Genomic DNA, 26,600 nt, shown 5'->3' with positions numbered 1-26,600 from the left:
CTCCCGCAGCCCTTCCTCCACCTAGTCCCCACCTCCTGGAGGGAGGAGGCCGTGGGAGCTCTCCCGGCGCTCTGAGATCCCGAGGGTGAGACTCCGACCTGTCGGTTAGCCGTTCGTTGGGTCCCACAGCGAGGGGCTGAGTCACATCGTAGCATCCATTTACGATTACCTATTGTGTTTCAATACTTTGGCCACCTCATGCGAAGAGTTGACTCACTGGAAAAGACTCTGATGCTGGGAGGGATTGGGGGCGGGAGAAGACGGGGACGACAGAGAATGAGATGGCTGGATGGCATCACCGACTCGATGGACATGAGTTTGAGTGAACTCCGGGAGTTGGTGGGAGGCCTGGCGTGCTGTGATTCATGGGTCGCAGAGTCGGTCACGACTGAGCGACTGAACTGAACTGACTGTGTTTCAGCCACTCATCTGTATCCTCAAACCACCTTGAAAGGTAGACATAATTGTTTCTATTTTACAGATGAGGAACTGGGGTTCGGGTTACGTAACTTTTAACTTAAGTTAAACTAGCTAGGTTAAACTAGTTTAACTAGCTAGCTGGTGACTGAGGCAGGATTCAACCCTAGGACTACCTGAGTCTAGTCTGCTTGCTCACTGCTCTTTCCTCTTAAGTCTCCTCACACCTATCCTGGCAGGATCTGGCTGGCCCACCCCAGCCCAGCAGTTGTCAAAGATGGCAGCCCTCTCCCACATCCAGCCATTCAGTTTGCATTCCTGGAGGTCATATACCCAAAAGGAGGCAGGGTGCTGTCCCACCACCCCACCCCTAGGGATGGTAGTTGAAAAGAACACAGGGCTGTTTACTGTAAGGAGGGGGTGGATCCCTGGTCTTTTCCTCTGAGAGTACCATTTATTTCCTCTTTCAACAAACCTGTCAAAAGGGCAGCTACATACAGCCCTTTTGTTTGTGCAAGGACTTCAGTTTTTAGGAGTTTTTCTATTATTTCAGGTGACTCTACCAATCCCCTTCTGCATGATTCAAGCCCTCACTGCCCACTTAGGCCTTAGGTATCTGGATCCTGCCCATCAGTGAGCTCACAGTCATCATTGTTTGGGGTCACCTCTTAGGCCTTGTCCTCCTTAACATCTCTCCGATCCATGATGCCCCTGAGCTCTGACTGCCGTCCAAAGCTTTAGACACAACTGTGTACTGCAGGCCTCCACCTGCATGTGTGATCAGTACATCAAATCAACATACACACTACCGTACTCATTCCTCTTTCTCCTCCATCCCACCTGTAACAATCTGGATTTTGCACCCAGCGTCCTGTTCTGCTATCAGTCTTCTCTTTGATTCTTCTCTCACCTGCCCCACATCCAACCAGGCTCCTCTGGATTCTCCCTCCACAGCCTCTTCAGCTCTCTTTCCATTCCCATGGCTACCACCTGAACTAATCCTTCATTCTTTCTTTGGGGTTGTTTAGGTTGCGCTAGGTCTTCGTTGCTGTGTTGGGACTTTCTCTCTGGTTGCAGTGAGCAGTGGCTACTCTCTAGTTGTGGAGAGCAGCCTTCTCATTGCAGTGGTTTCTCTTATTTTGGGGCATAGGCTCTATCTAGGCTGCTGGGGCTTCAGGAGCTTCAGCTTGCAGGCCCTACAGCACATGCTCACTAGTTGTGGTGCATGGGCTGAGTTGCCCCAAGGCATGTGGAATCTTCCTGGACCAAGGATCTAACCCATGTCCCCCGAATTGGCAGGCAGATTCTTAACCACTGGACCACCAGGGAAGTCCCTCTTTTGGGTTACCTTTTATTTCTTTAAAGCCCCCTTCTAGGGGTGCTGGAACACTCTATATCTTGATAGGGATGTGGGTTACATGGGTGTATGCTTGTCAAACTGTGTGTGTGCACTGTATGCAAATTCTACCTCAAATTTTTTTAAAAGGAAACAAAATCAAACACAAAAAAACTATATTAAAAAAAAAACAACCCAAAACTATTATTTCCAAGTCTCCCTTCAAGTCTGATACGGCCAATAAGACATAATATTGTCCTGGACTTTCAGGGAGGCTGCTTAAAAGGAGCTAATTTAGCTAAGAAATGTGTCACAGTGCTCCACCTCCTCCCCCCCACCCCCACCCCCGTCTCCTTCCCTTTCTTCTTCCTTTTGCCTGGAATGTAGACGAGATGAACTACACTCTAGCAGCCATATTAGACCATGAGGTGAGCATGAGGATATCAGCTACATGCTAGGATGGTGGTAACTATAGCGCCACCATTCCAAGCCTACACCAGGTACCTTTTAACTGAGGCAGAAATTAACTTCTATCTTGTTAAAACAACAAAGAGTAATAAGCCGTCAGCCTCTTTCTACTCTAGTCCATTCTATACACTGCTGCTAACTGTTAAGCTTCAGTCGTTACCTGACTGCCCACTAAAACGTCTGTATGGTTCCACATTGCCCAGTGAATTAAATTCAGACAACCTGACATACCAGTTGAAAGTTTTCATTATCTGGTCTCAATCTGCCTTTCCAAATTTTGCTTTGATTCCATTAAAATAAAAGCCTTAAAAACAGGAACTTCACCTTTCCCATTTTTATATTCTCATTGCCTAGTATGGTGCCTGACACATTAGATGCTCAATAAATGTTTACATATAAATTGAATCAAATCCTTTTGGCATCATGATGCTCTTGGCATTGGATGAACCTGCGTTGTTTTCATCTCTGTGCACAGCTCATGCTCTTCCCTCACCTGTCAAACTCCCTCCAAGCCAAGCTCGAAGATCCCCTCCTCTGTGAAGTTCTGGTCCCTAGCTGGAAGTTTATGTCTGAACTTCAGGCAAGCGCTTGAGGACTTTATTGTATCCTCCCTTGTGTTGTAGTTGTTTGTATATTCCTGCTCCTCCCTCCCCCTCTCAAGAGTGAGCTCACCAATGGCAAGGACAAGGCTGTGATCATATCTGGAGTTCCTTAGGTTCCAGCTGCACAATACCCTCCATACAACAGATTTCAGACAAATATGCTTTGAGTAAATACACTATGCAATACTGAGACACCATTAGAGGGAAAACCTAACTATACTAATACAGAAAACCTTCAAGACAAGCATATATACCTTCAAGTTAAAAAACAAAACCAGAAAACTAGACTGATATGCGATAGGAGCCCCTTTGTATGTTACCCCCTTCCCAAATATGGACTGATACATATATTTGGAAAAGGAACTAGAGGATGCACACCAAACAACTGAGGGTGGTTACCTTTGGGAACAGAGTGAGCAGAGGGGAACAAGTATTACATGTTGCTCTGAACATTCATGTATTATTTGGATCTTTTGCAATAGGAATTATTTGGGTTACAAAAATAAATTGTAAAAATTGGAATGAATGAACACGATATCCAGCCATCCAAGACGATGTGTGGGAAGTGTTGAAGGAGTTGGGCTAACAGAGCTAAAGGAGCCAAACTGAGAAGCAAAACGTCCTTGTGTTGCTGTTTTGGCCGCACTGCATGACTTATGGGATTTTAGTTCCCCTACCAAGGATCAAACCTGGGGCCCTGGCAGTGACAGTGCTGAGTCCTAACCACTGGACCACCAGGGAATTCCTGAAAAACATTTCCTGTAATTAGAGAGGTCATGGGTAACTTTGTGCTTAGTCACTCAGTCGTGTCTGACTCTGTGACCCCATGGGCTGTGGCCCACCAGCTCCACTGTCCATGGGGATTCTCCAGGAAAGAAAACTGGAGGGGGTTGCCATTTCCTTCTTCAGGGGAACTTCCCAACCAAGGGATCAAAACCAGGTTTTCCGCATTGCAGGCAGATTCTTTACCGTCTGAGCCACCAGGGAAGCTCGGGTAACTTTGCAGATCTTATAAGTGGGTTTTTTTTTTTTTTAAAGTGGTATTTTTAAACAAGTGAGAAAGGGTATAAAGGCAGAGGATCAGATATTTGAGGAAAATGAACAGACCAGATTGGCTAAAGTAAGGGATTTAGCCAGGAGAGTAGACACAGGTAACTGGACAGACAAGTAAGAGTTGGTATGGAGAGACTTGAATGGTAGTGAGAATCCACCTAAAGTTTCTGGGCAAAGGGGTGACGCTGAATACCATGTTGATGCAGTATTGGAGGTGGAAGGCTACTGTCTTGTCCAGCTCTGAGGCTTTGTTTGGTAATCTGAATGGGAACAGGTGAGACGGTAACAGCAGAAAAGGGCAAAACTAAGGCAACAGTATCACCCACAGAGGGCAGCACAAGCCCTCTTGGACCCAGGAGGGACCAGGGAGGGAGTTTTCTCCTTAGGTCAAGTTAGGAGCCTGTGTGTGCATGCTCAGTTACGTCTGAGTCGTGTCTTTGTGACCCCGTGGACTGCAGCCCACCAGGCTCCTCTGTCCATGGAATTTTCCAGGCAAGAATACTGGAGTGGGTTTCCATTTTCTATTCCAAGGGATCTTCCTGACCCAGGAATCAAACCTGTATCTCCTACATCTCCCACATTGGCAGGTGGATTCTTTACCAGTGAGCCACCTGGACAGGCAGAGAAAGGTGACATGGCCTTGGGAAAGGTAGGGGAGACTGGCCCAACCCTGACTCAAGGCACACATTAATCAGAGGGCCACCCCTAGAGAGGCTTCTACCCTCAGAGGTGTCTGTGTCAGCAAGTATGAGAAACTACCACATACTCCTGGCTTCCAAGCTTCACGGGGCAGCCACCATGCCCAGCTTGGTCAAAGACTATGATGTCGATTCCTTCGTCAAAGCTGAGTGCCTATCATGTGCCAGATAGCAAGCAAGGCACTGCTTTTTAAATGGTTTTAATATGTTTAACAGATTGCTAATGAATAAAAACTCAGTGAATCAGCATATAAAATCTGGGTTCAAAATTGAATGCCATATTTTCAGGAGCATGCATACCCAGGCTGACTAGATGTTTTCTTTTTGCATTTGGTTATGCTCTCATAACCAGGAATGATACGTAAACCCCTCCCCACTATCCCCTTTGGCTGTTCTAGCCACGGATGTATCGTGCCATCAATATATGATCTGGCATAGGCCAAAACAGATTCTTCATCTCCTATTACCTAAAGGTATGATTCCTATATTCAGAACTGGTAAAAAAGCTAGCATCCAAATCCCTGTAGTTCAAAACCCCAAGCTAAGCCCTCCAACCCTTAGAAGGCCTTGTATTCAATTCTGTTCTAGGACAGTTCTCGACAACATGTGGAATGGAGTGCCAGGTGGACCAGTTCATTCTCAAACCTCCTGCCTGGCCTAGCCTAACGGTTCAGACCTCCTCAGAGACAGCTCTCAATGCACCTGCTTTGAAGGAAGGGTCAGGCAGGAAGCGGGTATGGGTCGAGATGTCAGCTCTGGGCAGAGACAGCACAGTTCTGGCTGTGTGTTGCCCTCTCTACCACACTGAGCTTGGAAGTCAGATCTGCTGCTAAACTAGAGCCCAGATACTCTCTTCCGTGGTTCATGGCCACAGTGACACAAACAAGGAGACACTTACCGTCAAGCCTTGATGGTGAATAGTTCTGGCTCAAGTCCCTCACTTCCAGACCTCCACCATGGCCTTTTGGCAGCACTGCGCCCTTTATTAGTCAAGGCTCAGATTTCCTCACACCTAACCCTTTCTTCCCTTGCTCAGGAACTCAGGGTTATCCTTACCCTTCCCAGTAATCAAAGCCAGGAAACCTAATTTGAATGAAAAGCCTGCCAAGGAAAAAAGGCACTTGGATCCCATGACTCCCCAGTGACTAGCTTGATTCTCTAAACCTCCAGTTACCAGGTTAAAAAAAAAAAAAAAGGAGAGAATTGGACTTTGACCCTTCCACCTCCACACCCTTCTGAGCTGGAAAAGAGACTCTTCTTAATATTATGACTGCCTGCACAAAGACACCACTCCCTGCTCCAAGCAGCGGCGGGGGGGTATCCCTTACACACTCTCACTACCATGTGGTACTCTGCGGCTATCCCAAAGGATTCCACAGCAGCCTAGGAACAGACTTCCTGGTCTCTCCCTCAGTACCACGGTTTAACTCCACTCTTAGCACAGGTCTGCAAACACGAAGGTACAGAATAAATACCTGTCAGCTGTCTGCTCTGACCAATCTAAGTACCTGAAACTGGAGACAATGTGGTGACTTCCCAGAGCTTTCAGACCTTATTTTTCTAGTCCGAGAAAGTCATACCCATTCACGCTTATCCTGCCTGTCACTGACTCTATCCCTCCTGGCCCGATCCAAGGCTTTACACTAGCTTTCTCTAGGCTCACTTCAGAAGCTCCCTTGCCCAGATTATCCTGAAGTACATCCTAGGCCAAGCCATGAATGAGGAACTATTCATGTTCTGGGAAGATCAGAGTTTAAGAGCTGGATGCTGAACATTCACCTTCCAGGTTACGTCTCCCTTTCACCTCCCCACGGCCTCCTCCAACCCCCCAAAAGCTAGCAGTTTCAAGCAACTGCCACAGGACAGCCTCCTCTCTTTCCTAGACTGACTACTGAGGGACAGAGGGACTAGACCTTCCTCTCTCCCCAAGTTGTCAGAGGTCAAAAGACCCCCAATGGCCTGCCATCCAGCTAAAGTCCTCTCCATTATCGTTATCATATGCAGGGCTGTAGCTCTAGAAGTTATCTATTTGTTAGTACACAAATAATGCACTTGGGCAAGTGCTCCTAACTTATCAGCAACCTCGGTCACCAAGCAGGACTTTTGAGGAGCCCAGGAGGAGGAAAGCATCACCTGGTTTTGAGGGTTATGTGGGCAGTGTTCAAAGCTTATGGGGTTAATAAAGCAATGTCTGATTGAAGTAGTTTAAGGGTTTTGTAAGGGCAGATGCACTGGTCCTTAACCATGATGGCTTATTTTAATAGCAAGAGAGGGGCTGAAAAGGAAAATTGCCAGGGGAGGCAGCAGGGAGGTAGCTGAACACGAAGGATAATTTCACACTGGTGTCTGGGGCTCTCAGACTTATCACACGCCTAAATCCTGGGCCTTTTCCACAACATCAAGTTGGGAAGACCTCTGTCCTTAAAGCTTAGAAAAGTGGTGAGAGTGGGGAAGGCCTGCCTGGCTCACCCAGACCTCACCAAGAAAGGGCAGCACCATCCCTTTCTTTGCCTGAGTAAGAGCAGGACAGGAAAAGAGCAGTGGTGGGAACTGGATGGAGGACAAGGTTTGTCTTTTTCCTCAAAACGTTATCTCCAGATGAGGTCTGTCCTCCTGACAATGGGGAACCAGGCGCCTAAAGCAGAGGTGATGCAGGGCCGTGAAATGTCAGGAGGATCAAGTTCATTACACTACTCAGACCTTTACCCTTTACCTTACTCAATGCCAAAGTCCAGAACTAGATGGGTGAGCAGACTCCAACCTATGGAGGAGGGGACCCTGGTCCAACTAGAAGCACCTGAGGCACAGGGCTGGGGAGATCTGAGAGTGGGGGCTGTGTGAGGCATTAGGGCCCTCTGTTGGAGTCCCTAAGTCTACTAGAAGATGATGAACATGGCTAAGTTCAGGGTTAAACCCTTTACAACTTGAGGGGCAAAGTCACAAAGCCCTCAAACTCTGGGCCCTGATTCATTTCAGCTCCCTTTTGGGGAATGATGGGAAACAGTGAGCAGTGTGGAGATGAACCTCCATCACTTCACTCTCCCCAGTCCAGAGTACCCTTTACCCCTCTGCTGAAACAAAGAGCAGTCTGGAGAGTGGGACCAGAAGCAGAACTACCCTCACCAATAAACTCTGTGCCACGGCTGCTGCACATCAAGGATGAAGGTCTGCTCCAAAGCTGCATAAAACAAGTTTAATTTCCAACCAGGGTCACAGTCATCGCGTATCCCACATTTTGAGCAAGGAGAGAGAAGGTGAGTTATTAAACATATACAGTCTACATTCCAGAGGAGAAAAAAAGAAGAGAAAAACCAGAACTGCAGTTACCACTATAACACCATAAACAAACTTTTAGGGGGGAACAGGGGAAATTCCCAGGGAGAAGAAAGGCTGGAACAAAGGAAAGCAAAAAATTAAACCCTACCAGAGGAAAGTGGGGAGGGAGTGGGTAGAAGTGGAATGAAACACCCAATTCCAAAAGCGCTTTTGGGTGCATGGGAATGTAGAAAGTACCACCCCTGCCAAGGGCCTAGCAGCCTGGGATACTAACAAGATCATTTACTGCCCCCTGCTGGACAGATCCTCAAGCAGCACCCAGGCAACCTCCAAGACTGTTTCCTAACACCCTCAGCCCCACCAGTCCCTGAAGACCCCCAAACAAGGTTGGGGGTAGGTCTAAAATGAGAAAAACGCATTTGGGACTGAAATCTAACTAGGCAGGGTCAGAGAGGGAGTGAGGCAGGAGAGGAGGCAAAGTCCTCACCAACCACAACGATACAGAGTGAGCAGTTCTAAGGAAATTTTCCCAAGGAAAAGGGAGACAAACAGGCAACAGCAGTGAAGCAGGTGAGAAGGCAAAGGGAAGAGTTCAAGAAGGGAGAGGCAACAGGAGCAGGAACAGAAAAAAATCTGACAAAACAGATGAAGGCAAAGTAAAAGTATGAGGGAAGCATCTGTGGGGTCAGGGGAGTGAACACATGTTAAAATGAATCAGAAGCTCCAGCAACCCCTCCCCCCCCACCCCCCGCCACCAACCACACATACACACGCATACACACAAAGGCCTAGAGCGCAAGAGACCTGCATACACCCACTGCATCTTGGATAATTAACACATCACTAAAGAGCTGGTACTGAGCGAGACACCCCGGAACCTCTTTCACAGTTCAGTCTGAGGTGGGGTAGGGGGTACTGATCCGCCTGCTGTAGACAAAGGTGGTAGGAAGCCTGGCCCCATGGGGTGGGGCTTGGGATAGCCCCTCTGGGAAGGGGTCCCTCAGCCATGCTATGGAGGCCCTGGGCCCTGATATTAGCAAAAAGGTTATGGGCGGCCGTCTTGGAGCTCAGAGCGCAGCCAGCACACACAGGAGCCCACAGAAAAGCCACGGCTTCACAGAAACCGCGGAAGTCAGGAACCCAGTCCAGGATCTCAGGGACAAGTGCCTACTGTAGACAGAGACACAGTAGCAGCAGCTTCTGAACAACTACATAATAATGGAGGGAGGACTCGGAAGACCGCTGCATCCCATCAGCACCAACAATCACTTCGGAGCCCGATTTCCTCCATTCCAATGCCCAGATCCATTTATGGGAAGTGGGTGGAGAGGGCAGGGAAAGGCTGTTGGGATGGAGTGGGGAGGGACAGCAGGATGGTCTCAGGGTCTGGAAACAAAATTTTCATCTTTCAGCACACTCTGGACTAGATAAAAATGGAGAAGAGGTGGCTTGATGCTGAGGTCTGTTGTGTCACCCCTACTCCCCTGCTCTTCAGTAAACCAGCCAGCCGGCTCTGGTGAGGCCAGCAGAACTACCAGGGTGAGGAAACTTCTGACAAAGGACAGGTGAACCACCCAGGCCCAAGATCAGAAGATGGAAGGGGTAGGAAGGCAGGAATAGGGAAACTGATCTGTGTTTCACCTTCTCCTAATAACAAAGGAGGATGAAGACGGAAAACCTGAGCCCCTCTCCCCAGTGCCCTGGGTCCCAAATACAACCCATGGTCTTGCTATCCCTACCTCCCCGCTCCAGCTCGCAGGAACAGATCTAAGGATGAGGGGGAGGATCAGCTGATAAAGAGTGAGTGGGTTCCTCTCTCCTTCCACAAAAAGGCAGGGCAGAATGGCATCTCCTTGGGAACAGTCATCTAGAGACAAATGCCACCCCCCTGACCTGAGTAGGGTGGAGAGAGGGAGAGAGAAAGATGGTGGCAGAGAAGCCATCATCTGCCCTGTCATCCAGGAAAACCTCCCTGCAGTGGAGAGGCACCAGCACAGGACTGGGGCAGCCTCCCCTCCACCTCCTTCCCTTCATCTCACCAGCATGGGAGGAGCAGCTGATAGACGAGAGTGGGCAGTGTCCTGGCTCCAAGCCCTGAGCTTCACCCACCGCCTCTACCCGCTCCTTGGCCCCTATATATATCTCTCTATACAGGTATATACACGCGCACACATGCACGCACACACAGAGAGGCCCGTGCAATCTCCATGTAGAACAGGGGGAGAGCAGCAAAGGAAAGGAAGACGGGGAAGGGGAGAGGGGCCTGTTGGGAGAGGGGAGGGACTCAGATGCCAAGAGCACAGCAACTAGAGCCAAACGAAGCAAACCGGAGGGAACACCCCATCCCACCTCCCAAGCCCCAGAGCTTGAGGGGGGCCCACCCCATGAAACCATAACAACCTTGTTTTTTGTTTTAAATCCGGTAAATTGGAATGATTCATCATCAGGACAGCAACTGGGGACTGGTCATGGATGGGGGAGGGGAGGGCAGGGGAAGCAAGGCTGTTGCTGGGCATGCGGACATGATACCCAGGGCTCTGGCCGCACTGGCAACAGGAAGGAAAAGGGTAGGGCTGGGTCAGGGGGACAGTAGGGGTGGATGGGGTGGTCGGGTAGGGCTGTCTGGCTCTCACTTCTTGTTTTTGAGCTGATTGGCCAGCCAGTCCAGGCCTTCGTACAGCCCGTCCCCGCTGGTGGCACAGGTGGCCTGAATGTACCAGTTGCGGTGGCGCAGGGAATGCAGGCCCAACTTGTCTGTGATCTCAGCAGCATTCATGGCATTAGGCAGATCCTGGAGCACAAGGGAGACACAAAAAGGAGCCTCAGGATCTTGCAGAAGCTTCTAGAGCATCCACCTAGCAAAGGCAGGTAAACCAACACCCTCTCCTCCTTCTTCAGTGGAGGAACCCAGAGCAAGATCCCAAAGAACCACTTTGGATTTAATCATCCTAGAACTCCAAGGTCATTCCACTGAGGAGTTGGAAACCAAGTATGGGGTTGCTAGGGAAGTGGAGAAGTGATTCAGATGGGCCGACAATCAGGTCCGTCTGACAGTAAGAGAGAGGGCTGTTCCACTAAAGCAGACAACAGGTGAGGTAACAGAGGGGCTGGAGGTAAAAGATCTACCACAGCAGTCCCTCTGGACAAAAACACAGCTAAGTAAAGCCGGGATTGGGGAAGGGGACAAGAAGAAGAGCATAAGGAAGCCAGCTAATCATATTTTCTACTTTCCAAAATGAGAACCTAGTCATAGGGTTTACCACACAATGGCTCCAAGATCCCATGACTTCCATGGCCAGGCTGCCCTCTCTCAAACGCAGAGGCAGGGAGATGTCACACCTGTTTGTTTGCAAAGACAAGGAGCACAGCATCCCGGAGCTCATCCTCTGCCAGCATCCTCATCAGCTCCTCCCGGGCTTCGTTTACTCGCTCTCGGTCATTGCTGTCGACCACAAATATCAACCCTGGGGAGGCAGAGCATGGGCTGCACAGAGACGACAGATCAACTCCCCTCCCCCACCGCAAAGAGAAAACACCCTCCTTACACCCTTCAAATATCTGCTGCTCCCTCTTCTCCTGTCTCCCATCCCTAGGAGCTACATCAGGGCAAGAGCTGGCACCTGATAACCAAGAACAATAGCCACCTTCTGCTCACACCCAACCAACCCATGCCAGTCCGTGGGCAATTCACACGCCCTACCTTGGGTGTTCTGGAAGTAGTGTCTCCAGAGAGGCCGAATCTTGTCCTGGCCACCCACATCCCAAACTGTGAAGCTGATGTTCTTGTACTCCACTGTCTCCACATTGAACCCTTTGGGGAAAAAACAGACAGTGGTCACTTGGCCAGAAATATCAGGCCTGCAAATGATGCCCCACTGGGTTATTTCTGTTTCCCCCAGGCCTAGCAAAGAAAAGAAAGTAAGGCTTCCTCAGACCTGGTGTTCCGACTTAGCAGCATGAAGGCCAAAAAGAAAACCTAAGAGAAGCAGCAGAAGAGGACGAAGAGGACCAGTCAGGGGGTTCCCAATTGCCTGGGTGAGACAACCTTCCCCGCTCCTTCTCAGTCTTTGACTCTCTCTCCTGCAAAAGAAATGACTCAGCCCCACTCCTGTCCCTGGGCCACCGAGTCGGCCTCAGCTGAGAAGTGGGGCCTGCAAGGCAGAATGGAGAACAAGAAGTGGGTGACAGTCCTGGAGCCCCGAAAGCAGAACCAGCTGATGACGGTGATCTAGAGCGGCTTCCACGAGGCAAATGCTCTCCCTCCCAGAGGCAGGTCTTAACTGGGATCAGAGCCACCAAGGATCTAAACTGAAGAAATTCCAGGCCTCTGGCAGGAACATCAAAGCTCTTCACCTGCTTTCAAACAACAGAGAACAAACCAGCTCAGTGCTTGAGGGCCACTGTTGGGTGCCAGGCTGCGGAAGTTCCCGCATAGGAGAGGGCCAGGGTAGGTGTGCAAATGGCAGGCCCAGCACCTGCTAGGAAGCTAAATAACCACTCTTCCCTGAACCCCACAGACCGTAAGGACTTGCCTGGTGGCCAGGTGGGGGATCCAGGAATAGGCCCCCTATCTGGCTCAGTGGTGGGCATGAAAGCCTCCATCTGCGCTTTGACCTTACCAATGGTGGGGATGGTGGTGACGATCTCGCCCAGTTTCAGCTTGTACAGGATGGTGGTCTTTCCTGCGGCATCCAGGCCCACCATCAGGATGCGCATCTCCTTCTTCCCAATCAGGCTCTTGAGAAGGTTTCCAAAGATGTTACCCATGATCACAGCAGTCGCTTTCTGAGGACAGCAGGGTGCAGTGGGGGCAGTGGCAGTCTGGTTCAAGCCTGGGCCCTGGTATGGAGGACTTGATCCTAGGCAAAGAAATGCAAACTCACCACCACCATCTGCTTGTCAGGATTTCACACTAACGGGACTGGCCAAAGTCATGGCTGGAGTTCTTTTATGACAAACTGAGAGCCTGAGCGTACCATGAAGATCAAGGCCCACTTAGATCCTGAGCTTTTGGGAGCAGAGACAAAGCAGTGAACACTCAGGTCCCCTGCTTCTGCCAGTAATCTACCCAGGTGACTCTGGATGGGTTATTTCACCTGTTCTTATCTGTACCTGTAAATGGAGGAGGTTGAACTAGATGATTTCTGAAGTGCCTTCAGTCCTGACATTCTATACTATATCCCAAGGCATAGGGAGATCATTAATGCCTCTCCCTCCCCCAACCTTGCCCTAAGACTTCTGGAAAGGGTGGGAGAGGAGGGAGTGGAATAAGGAGTGGCTCTTTGCGACTCCTGACAAGGTTCAGGCTTGTCAGGTTCCCAGGGTTTATGCTTTCAGCCCTAATCAAGAGATTCTGCTGCTTCCCTTTCCTGTGTTTCTACACTTTCCTCTACACACCAAAACTAAGCAGGAAGAAGTAAGAAAGCAGCACGCCTAAGAAAAGCTGATCCTTTTCACTTTGTGAACTACCAGCTGCTAAAGCCATACTCTGTGCATACAACAGTGAGCCGAGAGCGGGCAGGTGGGGTGTGGAGAGGCTCCCCCTCATTCCTCAGCCAGGTAGGTCCTGGGCTCCCGTGGTCCCTCCCAGGACAGCTGCTCCACATGGTCACCTGCAATGAGGCAGTCAGCTCATTCTCTCTTCAATCTATTCTCCACAGAGCAGCCAGACTGATTTTAAAACCAAAACCAGGTCATGTTGCTCCTCTGTTCAAAACCCTCTCTGGGCTTCATATCTCCTTTTCTGTAAAACGCAAAGCCATAAACGGCCTACAAAGTCCGGCACAGGCTGCATTCCTGCTTCTCTCACCAGGTCTCCTGCTACTCTCCCCTGTGCGTACTCCACTTCAGCTCCCCAGTCTCTCCCGTCTCAAAGCTTTTGTCCCTGCTCTTCACTCTGCCTGGAAGGCTCATCTCCCAGATAGCCTTCATGGAGCTCTCCCTTGCTTCCTTCAGACGTCTGTTCGACTGTCCCTTTATCAAAGAGGCCTTCCACAACCACCTATATCACACACACAAACGTCTCTAACCCATTACTCCACTTTTTCCTCATAGCATTCATCACCATCTGACACGTTCTGTATCTGTTTCCTTCTGTACTGTTTTTCTCCTCCTACTATAATGTCAGTTCCTTATCTATTTTGTTCCCTGCTGTGTTCCTGGTGCCTTGACTAGTGCCTGGAACACAGTAAGTGGATAACTGAATTAACTCACAAGGTCTCTACTGACCTCACTAGCAGCTCACTCAGGTTAGACCGCTTCTGCCTGATACACCATGGGCGGAAATGAAGGGAGCAGTTAGAACACTACAAAAGTACAAAATGCCTATCTGCCCACTTTGTCCACTGCCCCAGACTGACAGATTCATACAGTCATTCCTTTCTTCTCTTCTTCTCTCCCATCTGGATGGCTCAGGCCAGCCACAGAAATGAATCTTTGAAACAACAATGAAACAGGGGTTCAGAATCACCCATGCCAGCCAGTTCTCTGGGCCTGCGGGAGCCAATGCGTCAGCGGCAGCTTATTCAGCAATCACCATATGCCAGCTGCTGGCGTTCTCCACAGTCTGGGAACCAGAGGTACACATATGCACACCACAGACCCAGCAGGCAAAGGAACAGGTCAAGACAGAGTGCACCCAAACCCAAGAATGTGAAAGGTGGATAGGGAGGAATCCTATTTTCAAGCTAAAGCACAGGGGTTTGGTGGGAGTTGTTTTTTTCAAAAACTATTTTAGGTTTGTTTATTTGTTTCCTACTCTCCTCAGTTTGCAGTGAATTCCAGACTAGTAAAAAGGAGCCAGATCAACGGCCCCTGGAGACCAAAGTACTAGTTTGTCCAAAAAACAGAAACAATGAGTGCTTATGGAGTGTTTCATCTTCAAAGGCCTCCGCAGACATTCTCTAATAAGCCAGGCGTGGTGCTCTGGGGAGGTTCCACAGATGAGCCCAGCCCCTGACCCAGAGAGCTCACACCCCACGGGGAGGGTCTGGCTCAACTTTGGGGCGCAACTTCAGCCAAGTCGCCCACTAGCCATCCGCCCGGCCCCTCCTGCCTCAACCACCCAGGCAGACAGATTCCTGAGGATTCCTGAGGCAGGAGGGGAAACCTACCCAGCTAGTAAGATCAGATCCTACCAACTGTGGTGATCCATGGTAGTCAGACTTCTGGTTCTGATGCCTTCACTTCCAGAAATTTACACCTTCCCCAAGTCCTCCTAGTTTTTATCTTGTTTCCCACTCACGTGTCCTTTCCTTTAGCTCCAGATGACACTTTGCTTTAAAGCTTAGGTAATAAGCTTTGGCCCAGATTCTGAACTGAATTTATACCACACGTTTATCTTGCCATCCTTCATGACTAGAAGTATTGCTGATTTAATGATTACCAACTGTGAGTAGAGCAGTGGCTGAAAGCAAGCCCTTGCCCGAGAACATGCACACACTGTCCTTTGGTGTGCTTCTTTGCTAAGCTATCACACTGAAGTCTTGGTTCAAAAGCGGATCCCAGTGTTACACTGATTTCTATTTCCTGACAAGCTACATAAAGGCCCCTGAATTATCTGAACCATTCAAGTGGCACTACATTGTGGAGTTTTTCCTTCTAAATCTGTGCTTCTACTGTCTCCCTAGTTTAACCATGTGCTCACCATGTGCAAGGACTATGCCTTTTACTTCTTTTGGATCTGTCCTTGCTCCCAGTGCCAGGCCCCACTGCAGGAGTTCCAGCACGCATGCTGGCTGATTTAAGCCACATCTAAGGCTCGTATCATTCCTTCTGTCCTAGCAGTACCTGGTATCTCGGTGTCTCCATGTGGTGCACAGATGGCTGCTCAGCTCTCCTGTCAATTCCTGGCCATTTTCCACACATACTGACCTTAAGACTGGTTTGGGAAAGCCATGAAAGGACAAGAAGACTGCAAGTGGTAAAATTTTCCCTTGGCATTTAAAACTCAATGGGGCTGGCAGAAAATTAATGAAATATTCAAGTAGTTACCCTGTGTTTCTCATGGCACCCCAGGGCCTTGAAATTAATGAACATTACAACTCTTCTTTAATATAATCAGGAGCTTGACTCAGATGAACAGTCCAAAGCAAGTGCTGGCTTTCTTGTCTTGGCTTTCCTTGTTCCTATCTGTTTCCAGATGGCATGCTGCCCCGACCACCAGGATGGTGGCAACTTTCAGCTCTATGCCATGAACACACACCTACGGCTATATAGTCAGCCCTCACTTTCACCACACTGCATTGCTAGAAGCAGCTCTGGGAAGCAGAATGGCAAACAAACCAACCTCGGATTGTTCATGTACTGCACAGCCTATAGTCATTCTCTTCTGCCACAAATGGCACTCCTGTGTCAACAGGGCAAAATACCAGGGTTCCGTGGACTGGGAGAAACAGGAAGCAGTTAAGACTGAAGGTGAGTGGCTCAGGGTAAAAAATGGAATACAGCAATATCTCTATTAACAAAAAGGATGTCTCAACATTCTATTGTACAGTTTCAAACTTTGTGATCAGTGATAAAAGTAGCAACAGGAACACTAAAAATGTGTTTTAGTATAATCCGTGTTGGACAGTGCAGTTCAATAGGGCACATGACTGATGTAAGTCTCACCTGAGGATGCCCTCACTGATGATCACTTATGGCCCCCCAGTCCCTCCCTCCCACCCCCACCCACTCCCCGGAGAGGCAAGCTGTTGCTGTCACTGACTGTTCAGTCACTTTGACTTGAGGCCTGTCTGCCTCACACTCCAGGTGATTCTGAGAGTCACAGCTCAGTCTGCCACACACACTCCCCATTCTTTGTCACAGGCATGTGTCCTGAGACACCCCTGAGGGGACTCCTGATCCAGCACCTCATTTTCAGGCTGCATCTGCTCAGGGAAAAGAAGACCAGAGTCTCCCAAACTCTCTGCTGCCAGGCAGAGTGCACAAAAAGCAGCTATATTCCCAGATGATTTTCAAATTGAGACATCACTAATAAAGATGCTATTTTTAGCACAGCCCATGGAATAGACCAAAAAATTTAGGGAAACCAAAGCAAGGTCTGCCTGTATTTGGTTTCCTTAATGCAGCTGGCTTATTACCTATGTAAACTTTCCAAATTTTTGTCTCAAGAGCACTATAATCAGCACACAAGAACTCGTAGATTAGTATCTCAATGGCTTCTATTAAACTCAAAGATTTCCCAAAGCCAAGAAACAGCTTCTGATGTCAGTTCCCATTCATTCATTAAACGTTTATTAAGTATAACAAACTAGGGATACAGAGGAAGACAGTTTCTGCCTTCATGAAACTCAGTCAATGGGAGAGAAAGCCTAGGAAACAGAGGATTACAGTGTGAGGCTAAGAGCGGGATAAGCACACAGTATTATGGGGACAGAAAGCTAGAGCAGCTCATCAAGACTGGAGGATGGAGGCCAATGCCAAGACATGACTCTCTGGTCACACCTGAGCTGACTCTAAAGGAAGAATATGAATCAGTCAGACACTGAAGCATAGGGAAGGTGGAAGACGGAAGAGTGCATGCACAGGCATAAAGATGAGTTAGAACAGTGATTAGCCAAAGCCAGGTGCAACCAGGAGGTCATGAATGTGGATGCAGCATCGTGAGTAAAAAGAAGGGATGAGGCTGGAGAGGTAAGCAGGGGCTGGATCACGAAGGGCCCTAAAGGTAACACTGAGTAACATGATCAGATATGAGCTTTAGAAAGATCGTTCTGACAGCAGTTTAGGGAACAAGTTAAAAGGGGAAAGAGACCACTTGGGAGGTCCAGTAATACAGATAAGAAATCCAAAGTTCTTAGAGGGGTGGGATGGGAAGGGAGATGAGAGGGAGGTTCAAGACGGAGAGGACATATGTATACCTATGGCCGATTCATGTTGATGTTTGACAGAAAACAAAAAAAGTTGTGTACAGCAATTATCCTTCAGTGAAAAAATAGATTCAAAATTTTAAAAGAGAGAAAAAAAAAAAGAAACCAAAAGTTCTGAAACAGAGGTGGCAATAAAGAGGACAGGACAGATTTGAAACACCAAAATAGTAGACTCCACACGATTTGATAGCCGATTATAGTAGGGAGAGGAGAGTCAAAGAAGACTCCCAGGTTTCTGGCCTGTGTGAGTCTGTGGCACTTCTTTAGACTGGAAACACTACAGAAACAGATCTGGCAGCAAAGATGTTTGTTTTTAGATTAATTTTGAAGTGCTAAGGTCTGAAGATCGGGAGAAAAGTCTGGTAAGGGTATTTGGAATCATGTGCCTAAAGCCCCAAGAGGAACCAGGAAGATTCAGGGTGGCAGCAGTTACTGGCTGTCTGCCCCAAAAGCCATCTTCCCTCCTTTCCTCTAACAGAACCCCTAATGTGTTCAGACGCTGGCAGGCATTGGTTATGAGCTACCCCTCCCCAGCCCTAGGGTATGAAAGTTGATCAGTAAAGGCTCTGGGCATTTCATTTCTCTCACCATGATTTGAGTCACAAATGGTCAAGCACTAATTCTGGGCAATAAAATGTAAGAAAAGTCTACTGGGAATATCTGGGAAAGATTTCCTCAATCTTAAAAAAGAACGTATATCAATGTTCTCTTCTCTAGCTTTTGGATGTTAATGTAAAAGGGCGAGATGCTGGAGTAATCTTGAGTATATGAAGGAACAGACACAAGAACACTAGGATATCAGAGCAGAAAAACTCGGATCCTACCAGTGTTTAGTTGGTAGATCAAAAAAAATTGTAAGAAGAAATGTTCTGCCCCTGAACTGCTACCGCATGTGGCAGACTACGTGCGTGTGTGTTCAGCTGCTTCAGTTGTGTCTGACTCTTTGCAACCCCATGGACCATAGCCCACCAGGCTCCTCTGTCCATGAGATTCTCCAGGCAAGAACATTGAAGTGGGTTGCCATGCCCTCCTTCAGGGTATCCTCCCAAACCAGGAATTGAACCTGAGTCTCCTGGACTGCAGGTGTATTCTTTACCCACTGAGTCACCTGGGAAGCTTTGTGGTAAAATATACATAAAATTTACCATTTTAACCATTTTTAAGTGTACAGTTCAGCAGCATTAAGTATAGTTACACTGTTGTGCAACCATCACCACCATGCATCTCCAGAACTTTTTCATCTTCCCAAACTGAAACTACTTGTTAAACAATAATGCCCCTCCCTTCCCCACTGGAAACAACCACTATGCTGTTTCTGAACCTGACTATTCTATGTACCATGTTAATGTGGAATCAACCAATACTTGTCCTTTTGTGTCTGGCTTATTTCACCTAGATTTCCTGCTAGATGTTTAATAAATCCTCTGATTATTTGAGCCACAGTGCGTTTTCTTTTTTCTTTTTTAATTTTGGCTGCGCTGAGTCTTCGTTGCACATGAGCCTTCTCCAGCTGCGATGCTCAGGCTCTAGAGGGCGGGCTCACTAGTTGCAGCACACAGGCTTAGTTGCCCTGAGGCATGTGGGATCATCTGGGGACCAGGGATAGAACCCAAGTTCTCTGCATTGGAAGGCAGATTCTTAACCAGTGGATGACCAGGGAAGTCCTTCACAGGTGTGTTTTCTATCTTTTGCAACTGATACATCCTAATCTATATATCTAGAGAAAGTGTGTATGCTGAGACAGGAGAAAAGCCCAAAGATAAAAACCTGGGGCACATCAACATTTAAAGCATAAAAAGGCCAGGAAAGAGAGTAGGAAGCAACCAAAAGGGTAAAAAGGAAACCAAGAGAATAAGGCATCAGAGACACCCATGAGGAAAGAAAAAAAAAGGAGGGTCAAAGGCTATGAAAAAGTCAAGATAAGGCCCGAAAGGTACCTACTGAACTTAGCTACTAGGCAATCAATGAATGGCCTTGTTATAAATTAGAACACATGACTAAAATTAGTCTCCACTTAACTAACAGCATTTAGGTTTGAGTCAGAATCGTTAAATATCAGTTTCCCTTCTAGTCCGAGAGGAAGACTCCAGTTCAGGATAACCTGAAGGAAGCCACAAAGTCAAGCGAAGGATTCTAAATTGCCTTGATAGACCCAAACACCAGAGAAGGGTATGACTTTTCCCAAAGACAAACCTCAGCAAGTGAGTCTGAACAGAACCTCAAGTCTGTTTCAGAATACATGATCTGGCTAGATAAGACAGTGACCAAATAAAAACTAGACTCATTTATTTCCCTGGAACATTCCGTGGCACTGCCCTCTAATCAAAGCTTTCAGTGTGCCCTATTCTTAGAATTTGACCAGCTTACAACTGTACCAATCCTAATATTTGATGGCTGCTCCAATGCCCACATCTCTAGCCTTGGATATCCAGTACACTGTACCTTCCTAATTACAAAATCACTGAAATCCCATGAGTAATCAGCCTAAAGCCCTAGTAAACCTTTGCCCCAATCTGGTCCCACTGTGCAGGTCAAGATGGAGCTGCCAGTGAACAGATGAAACAGGAGGCCAATATTTGGACAAGGCCACCTGTAACAGAGCAGCCTAAGGACACAGAAGACAGGGAATGTCCTACCTTGGGGGATAAGAGCCTTCTGTGATCCCTCAGCACCTCAAACACACTTCTACTCTAGGACTTACCACAGAATGCTTTATTTACCTTGGTGTGTTTTGCTTTCCAGAGCTGGAACTTCCCAAATAATGTGCCTTTAATGTAATACACGTCAGCTGAAGATGCTAATCCCATCAATACTGGATAGTTAGGGCTTAGAGTGGCTACAGCCCATGGGTCAGTCATCTCGGGTTAAGCAACTATGCCTGTTTCACTATTACCATTTTCTCAGGACACCACAGTGGGAAAACAACACTAGACTCTCAGTCCCTTGACAGCTGGGACTGTGCCTTATTCACGTTTCATGCTCCCAGCATCCAGATCCATGACTGATCTGTAGCTAGTGACTGATTTACTTGTTGCTGAAGTCAGTTCTACTGATGGTGGCAAACGCTTGTGAGGTTGAGGAAGACAGTATTCTCTACATGATCTCCAATCGTTTTCCTGTAACTGACAAACTAGGAAAGTGGCTTCCATGTTCTCAGAGCCCTAAGGTTCCTTGGATGGGATTCAGAGCCTGCCTAGGGGAAAGGGAAAACTATCTGAGAGGTTCTGATTATGGTCCTCCACTCTCTACCACTGCCACAGCAGCACTGCTTTTATCCATCTTATGTATTAGACTTCAAATAAGATTTTATATAAGGTAGGGTTAGATTTCTTTTTTTCAAAAAGGGGAGGATGAAGAATTAAACCACTCCAACAGAAAGCTAATGTTCTTCTGCATCCTAAATCATGTTGAAATTTAAACATTCATGCTTGACACACTTGTGTTTAAGCTCATAAAGGACAGGTTATGGGAATTCCTTGGCAATCCAGTGGTTAGGACACCGCAATTTCAATGCCAAGGGCCTGGGCTCAATCCCAGGAACTAAAATCTGCCACGCCCAGTCATTTCAACTTTCTTCAGGAATATGGTGATAACCGTGGATCCCTGATATCTTGAGCAATTTCTTTTTCTGGTCCATCTGATGCAGCAGGTCCTTTGCAGAAATCCATGACAAATCTCTAACCCCTTTGTAGAATCCCTACCTCGGTCAGTCCTTTCCCAGACTATAAGACAAAGCCTTCAAACGTTTGCAGAACTCTTTCCAAATGCTCCCCATGTCCTTTCCTTATCCAAAAGCTTTATCAGTATACCACCTATATCTGCAACAGATGTTGGAAAAGGCATAGTAGACAGATTTATAGACACTGCAACTCTGGACCGTAATACAGTACATTCTGAAACAGAGGCAGACAGTTAAAAGAGATACGACTAAGTGAAAAGAGTGGCCCAGGAAATGCTGGATGCTGAAGTACCAAGATCTAAAATAATGGGATCCAGGCATCCAAACACCTGACATAGGCCAATTAGGGTGCTCTTTCATGGAAGAGTCAGCCATTACCTCAGAGTCACGCTGACTTTTGTATCATGAACACTTCCTGAGCCCCCACATCCTCACTCTACATCCCGGTCGATGGTTCAGGGCCCCTGCCTTGCTCCAGCTTCACCTCCCACTCAGGCAACAGGAGCTGCCTCTGTGAGGCTGATGCTGAAAAAAGATTTCATTGCTCATAAGCCTACGACCAGCGCAGAAAGTCATGGTAACAATCACCCCTTTACACAGGCGCTTCAGGCAGCAAGTTGTTCTTTTGTAAACCTCCTCTTTTTTAAGGCAGCCCTGAGGGCTCATGTTATTATTACTGTTATGATGGTGATTATTAATAGCAGCGAACATTTACTTGAGGTTTACTAGTGTGCTTTGTATAACCCTAAGCACTTTGTATATGTTATCTCATTTAATTCCCATGCCAACACTATGAACAGACATTACCATTATCATACTCTTTACAGATGAGGACAACGAAGCTAAGAGAGACAAATAATTTCACCAAAGTCATACAACTAGTAATTAGCAGAGGCATGATTTGAACCCAGTTGTGTCCAATTCCAAGGTCCACACTCTTAATTATCATAGCATGTAACAAAAATGGTGAAGAAAACTATGTTGCACACCTGAAACGAACACAATAGTGTAAATCAACTATACTGCAATTTAAAAAATGTGAAGGACTTCCCTGCTGATCCAGTGGTTAAGACTCTGCACTTCCACTGATGGGGCACAGGTTCGATCCCAAGTCAGGGAAGTTCCACAGTAGCCACACAAAAAGAATGGTGAGGAGAGTGAAATACAGGGATATGTTTTGAGTCTCAGGCCTCTTGAAATGCATTTCTAAAGGTATATGGGGGAGGAGATTCCACAATTTCCCTCAGTCATTGACTCAGTTTTAACAAACCTGGTTTTAGAGAACTTCCTTCTAACCAATGAATCCCGCCCACTGTCCTCTGAGTCCATTTCCTCTATTATGACCCCAGTGGAAGAAAGTAGCAGAGATGAACACACTTTACCACTCTTTGTGCACTTAAGACTTCACTTCCACTCTTTCTAGCCTGCTGTCTGTCCTCCGTTACACTTGCATTCAGTTTAGTAATAGCAGTTACCATTCATTGCCACCAATTCTATGCCAGGTACCAGATACATACACTGGCTCCCTTCTCCATAGTTATCAGGAACTCAATCTGCAGACAGCTCTGCAGGACCTAGGTCTAAAGGAGAGACTCCTTTGCCCAAAACAGAGAAGCAGGAGATCTAAGATTTCTGCTAAATAATGACTCTGTGTTCTAATACTTTTCTTTTGGGGGTCTTAACTTTCATTATCCATGACTGTTTTGTGCCTCTTAGAAAACGTTGAGAGACCAAGACTTCTTAATTACAAAGGGTAAAGATCTTTACACCCTCACTCAGCTATCTTCAGGAACTCTTCCTGACAGCCAAGCCATCTCTTCCTCTTTCCTTAAAGTGTGGTCAGAAATCCTGAGTTCAGGACTTTCCGGGTTTGATCCCTAGTCAGGAAACTAGATCCCACAACTAAGAGTTACCATGCCCATCCTGCATTCCGCAACTAAAGATCCCAAGTGCCACAACTGAGACCCAGTGCAGCCAAACAAATAAATATTTTTTAAAAAAGAAAAGAAAACCTAAGTTCTATTCCCTCACATTCAGTATTCACGATAGCTTACTGTGTGCCCAGGCAGTGTGGGGGACACAAAATGAGATCCAATTCCTGCACTCAAAAGTTTCATCTCTTTGGAAAAGCAAGACATACGCATAAAAATTTTGACTACCAAAGAAAAAAAAATTTTTTTTTACTACCCAAGGCAATAACTCTATGCTGGGAGGCAGGAGAAATGTTAATATGTGATACAAAAGGACCCTTCCAAGCTGAATCCAAGGTCAAAGATCCATTCTGCGAAAAGGTGGATCAGTTTCTTTCTTAGAAGGAGCTTTTATAGACATGGTATTCAAACCCAAGTCTAATGCACAATGACCAATTCACTGACCCATTCCAGTCACAGCAAGTGGAGACACTCCAACAAAAAGCTCAAGACAAAATGGTAGCAAATACTGTCTGTGACCACCTGAATAGGGATGGGGCAGGAAGTGTGCAGAACCTAGCTGCACTGACCTAAGCAATCAGACTCCTGCAGCAGATCTCCTACCAAATAAAACTTTCATGCAGTAGACCAGGAGTGACCCAATCCAACAGCGACCGAGGCACGTTTTAAGTTACACTTCTCCCTCCCCCATGACCTCACTATTTCTTCTCACTCCTGACCACATACCACACTCCTCCCGGCCTAGCCAGAGGGAGACCGGCGGTAATACAACCCAGACAGAAGGGAACTCTCCCCAAAGAGGAGCTACAACTTGGCTAATCAAGTGGCCCGGTTTTAACAGGGAATTCCATCCTACCCCTCACCCCCACCTTCTTCCCTCAAACACTGGTGTAAGCAACGGCTCCATTTTCGGTTCCGGGAATCCTGGTACTTCCTAAAGAAAGCAAGCGGATTGGAAGACCGAAACTCAGCGCCAGCGACCAGAAGCTCCCTCCTCCTATGAGACCGCCCCCGCTACGCCTGGGGGAGGAAGGCACCACCTCTCTTCTCCAAGCAAGACCAGATCCCCCTCCCCCTTCTGCTGCCTCCTCTCTTCTGGCTCCCCACCTGCTGCCCTCTTCTCAACATGCGGTTCCCAGCGCCCGAAAGCTCAACCTCCACCAGAATAGTGCCCCTGGGGTGTCCCACTAGCCTGTGTTCCAAGTTAATCCCTAACCCCCTACTGACCCCTGCCCCACGATAGGGGGAGGGGTGTCACCAGAGCAAGGCTTCTCTCTGGTTTATTACCAAGGTGAAGGCGGAAAGCGGGTAGGAAAAAGGGCTATTCCCTAGCCCTTCAATAGCAAAAGAATACAAAACAGTCATCGCCGCCCCCACGTCACCTCACCCAGGACTGCTTTCCTCCCACTCAACCGCGACCCTTCAAAAGCCCACCTCCTGCAGGCGAGGGGCTCCTCACTGCAGCCCAGGTCGCCCCCTTGTGCGAGGCGGAGGACAAAACCGTGTGCGCCCCCCACCCCCACACCAGCTCAGCGTCCTTCAAATGCGGGGGCAGGCGTGTGGCTGGCCCGGCGCCCCTTCTCCGAGCTCTCGGGAAGGAAGGACCACACCGCTCCACACCAGGCAGGGCCGGGCGGGCGAGCGAGCGGAGAGCGGGGCGAGGGGGCTCTATCTTCGCAGCCCCCACCCCGAGCCTCTCCTCTACCCGGACCCGCCTTCCCTCCTCCAAGCCCCTCACCTGTTCCTGCTCCCAGCTCCGCCGCAGCGGCCGCCGCCTCCGCCCCCACAGGCTCCGCTCGGCTCTCGCTCCACTCTCTCCGGCTCCCTCAGCCGATTTCAGCGCGGCTGCTCCCCTGGCCTCGCTCCCTGCTCCCTCCTTCCTGCCCTCCACCTAGCACCGGAAGCCGCGACGGCGACAGGAGCTGTGCGGCGCACCCCCACCCGCAGAACGGGATACTTCCCACCTCCCCGATCGCGCGAGAGCTGCGCACCGGCGAGCGGCAGATCTCGCGAGATTCATCACCATGGCAGCGGCTGCAGCACCAGCAGCCGGTACTGGAGACGAAGTCCGGGCGGGGTCTGATGTGGGGGCTGGAATCTGTGGGCGGTGGTGGCGGAAGCAAGGGAATGGGGGTGAGACAGTGGGGACAGGTGAGAAGCCCCAGGGCTATGCCTGTTATTTAAGGACTGAGGCGGCGTAGTGGGCGCAGTGGAGACTGGGGTTCCTTGGGCAAAGTCAGGAAGCCAGAGAATGAGGGAACATCTCTTGCTTTGGACCTTACTCCTTCAGCTCTCATTTTCATTTCTTAACCAGGGATAGGTGCAGGCCTCCGAGAGCCCTCACTGCACCAGTGTTGCTACTCACTGCACCAGTGTTGCTACTCACTGCTAACACTAGGTTGCTGGCGGGGGTGGGGTGGGGGGGTGTCTTAATCAAGAGATCTTTTCCATAGGGAAGAGGGAGAGGGATGAATTTAAGAGACTGAAGGAAACAACTGGACACTGGGCCAGTTAGGAAGTTGGAACTTGAAAGACAAACAGTTGAGGCCTAGTATTCAGAGGTGTGATTTGAGGAAGTATACCTAGATGAGTATGAATTTTAGTATTACAAGGAAAGTGAGGGATTTTGCACCTGTGTTTCTCTATTCCTGCCCACTCCCACTTTCATCACACTTATTTTTGCACCTGGTCTAGACATGCAGAGTTACCTTGGAAGAGCCACAGCTGTGATACAAGAAGGGCACTAGTAATGCTAAGTACAGAAGGTTCCTGAAATGCCCTTTCTCCTCATTTACAGCAGTACAGATTTTCCTCAGCTTACAAGGGGTTACATCCCAATAAACCCATTGTAAGTTGAAAATAGCTGAAGTCGAAAGTGCATTTACTGAACATCATAGCTTAACCTAGCCTGCCTTAAACATGTTCAGAATATTTACATTACCCTACAGTTGGGCAAAATAATCTAACAAAAAGCCTATTTTATAATTGTGTTGAATATCTTATGTAATCTATTGAATACTATACTGAAAGTGGGAAACAGAATGATTTACCCTTGTGATGGTATAGCTGACTGGGATCCTCAACTCACTGCCACCACTGGGCATCACAGGAGAAAATCATACCACATGGCCTGGGAAAAGATCAAATTCAAATCACAGTTTCTACTCAAGGCGTTATCACTTTTTCACCATCATAAAGTTAAAAAAAATTAAGTGGAACCATTGTAAGTCTGGACCATATGTAAAAGGAAACACATGGCTCTTCCCTA

General features: G+C 48.1%; 1 protein-coding gene across 1 annotated transcript; it reads right to left on the bottom strand.

Moving 5' to 3' along the window:
* Positions 1–7,748: 7,748 nt before the first annotated feature.
* ARF3 (ARF GTPase 3) lies at positions 7,749–25,279 on the bottom strand. Its single transcript, XM_055395360.2, has 5 exons — positions 25,071–25,279; positions 12,470–12,709; positions 11,551–11,661; positions 11,190–11,314; positions 7,749–10,641 (listed from the first exon to the last, which is right to left on the bottom strand). The coding sequence occupies exons 2-5, from the start codon at positions 12,615–12,617 to the stop codon at positions 10,480–10,482; spliced, it is 546 nt and encodes a 181-aa protein (XP_055251335.1). The 5' UTR covers positions 12,618–12,709; positions 25,071–25,279; the 3' UTR covers positions 7,749–10,479.
* Positions 25,280–26,600: the final 1,321 nt, after the last annotated feature.

The sequence above is a fragment of the Moschus berezovskii genome, chromosome 6 (assembly GCF_049115385.1).
Source record: "Moschus berezovskii isolate FMDL1 chromosome 6, NW_MosBer_1.0, whole genome shotgun sequence".
Taxonomy (NCBI): Eukaryota; Metazoa; Chordata; class Mammalia; order Artiodactyla; family Moschidae; genus Moschus; species Moschus berezovskii.
Note: the sequence above shows the minus strand (reverse complement) of the source record. Positions and strands in the feature narration are given on the sequence as shown.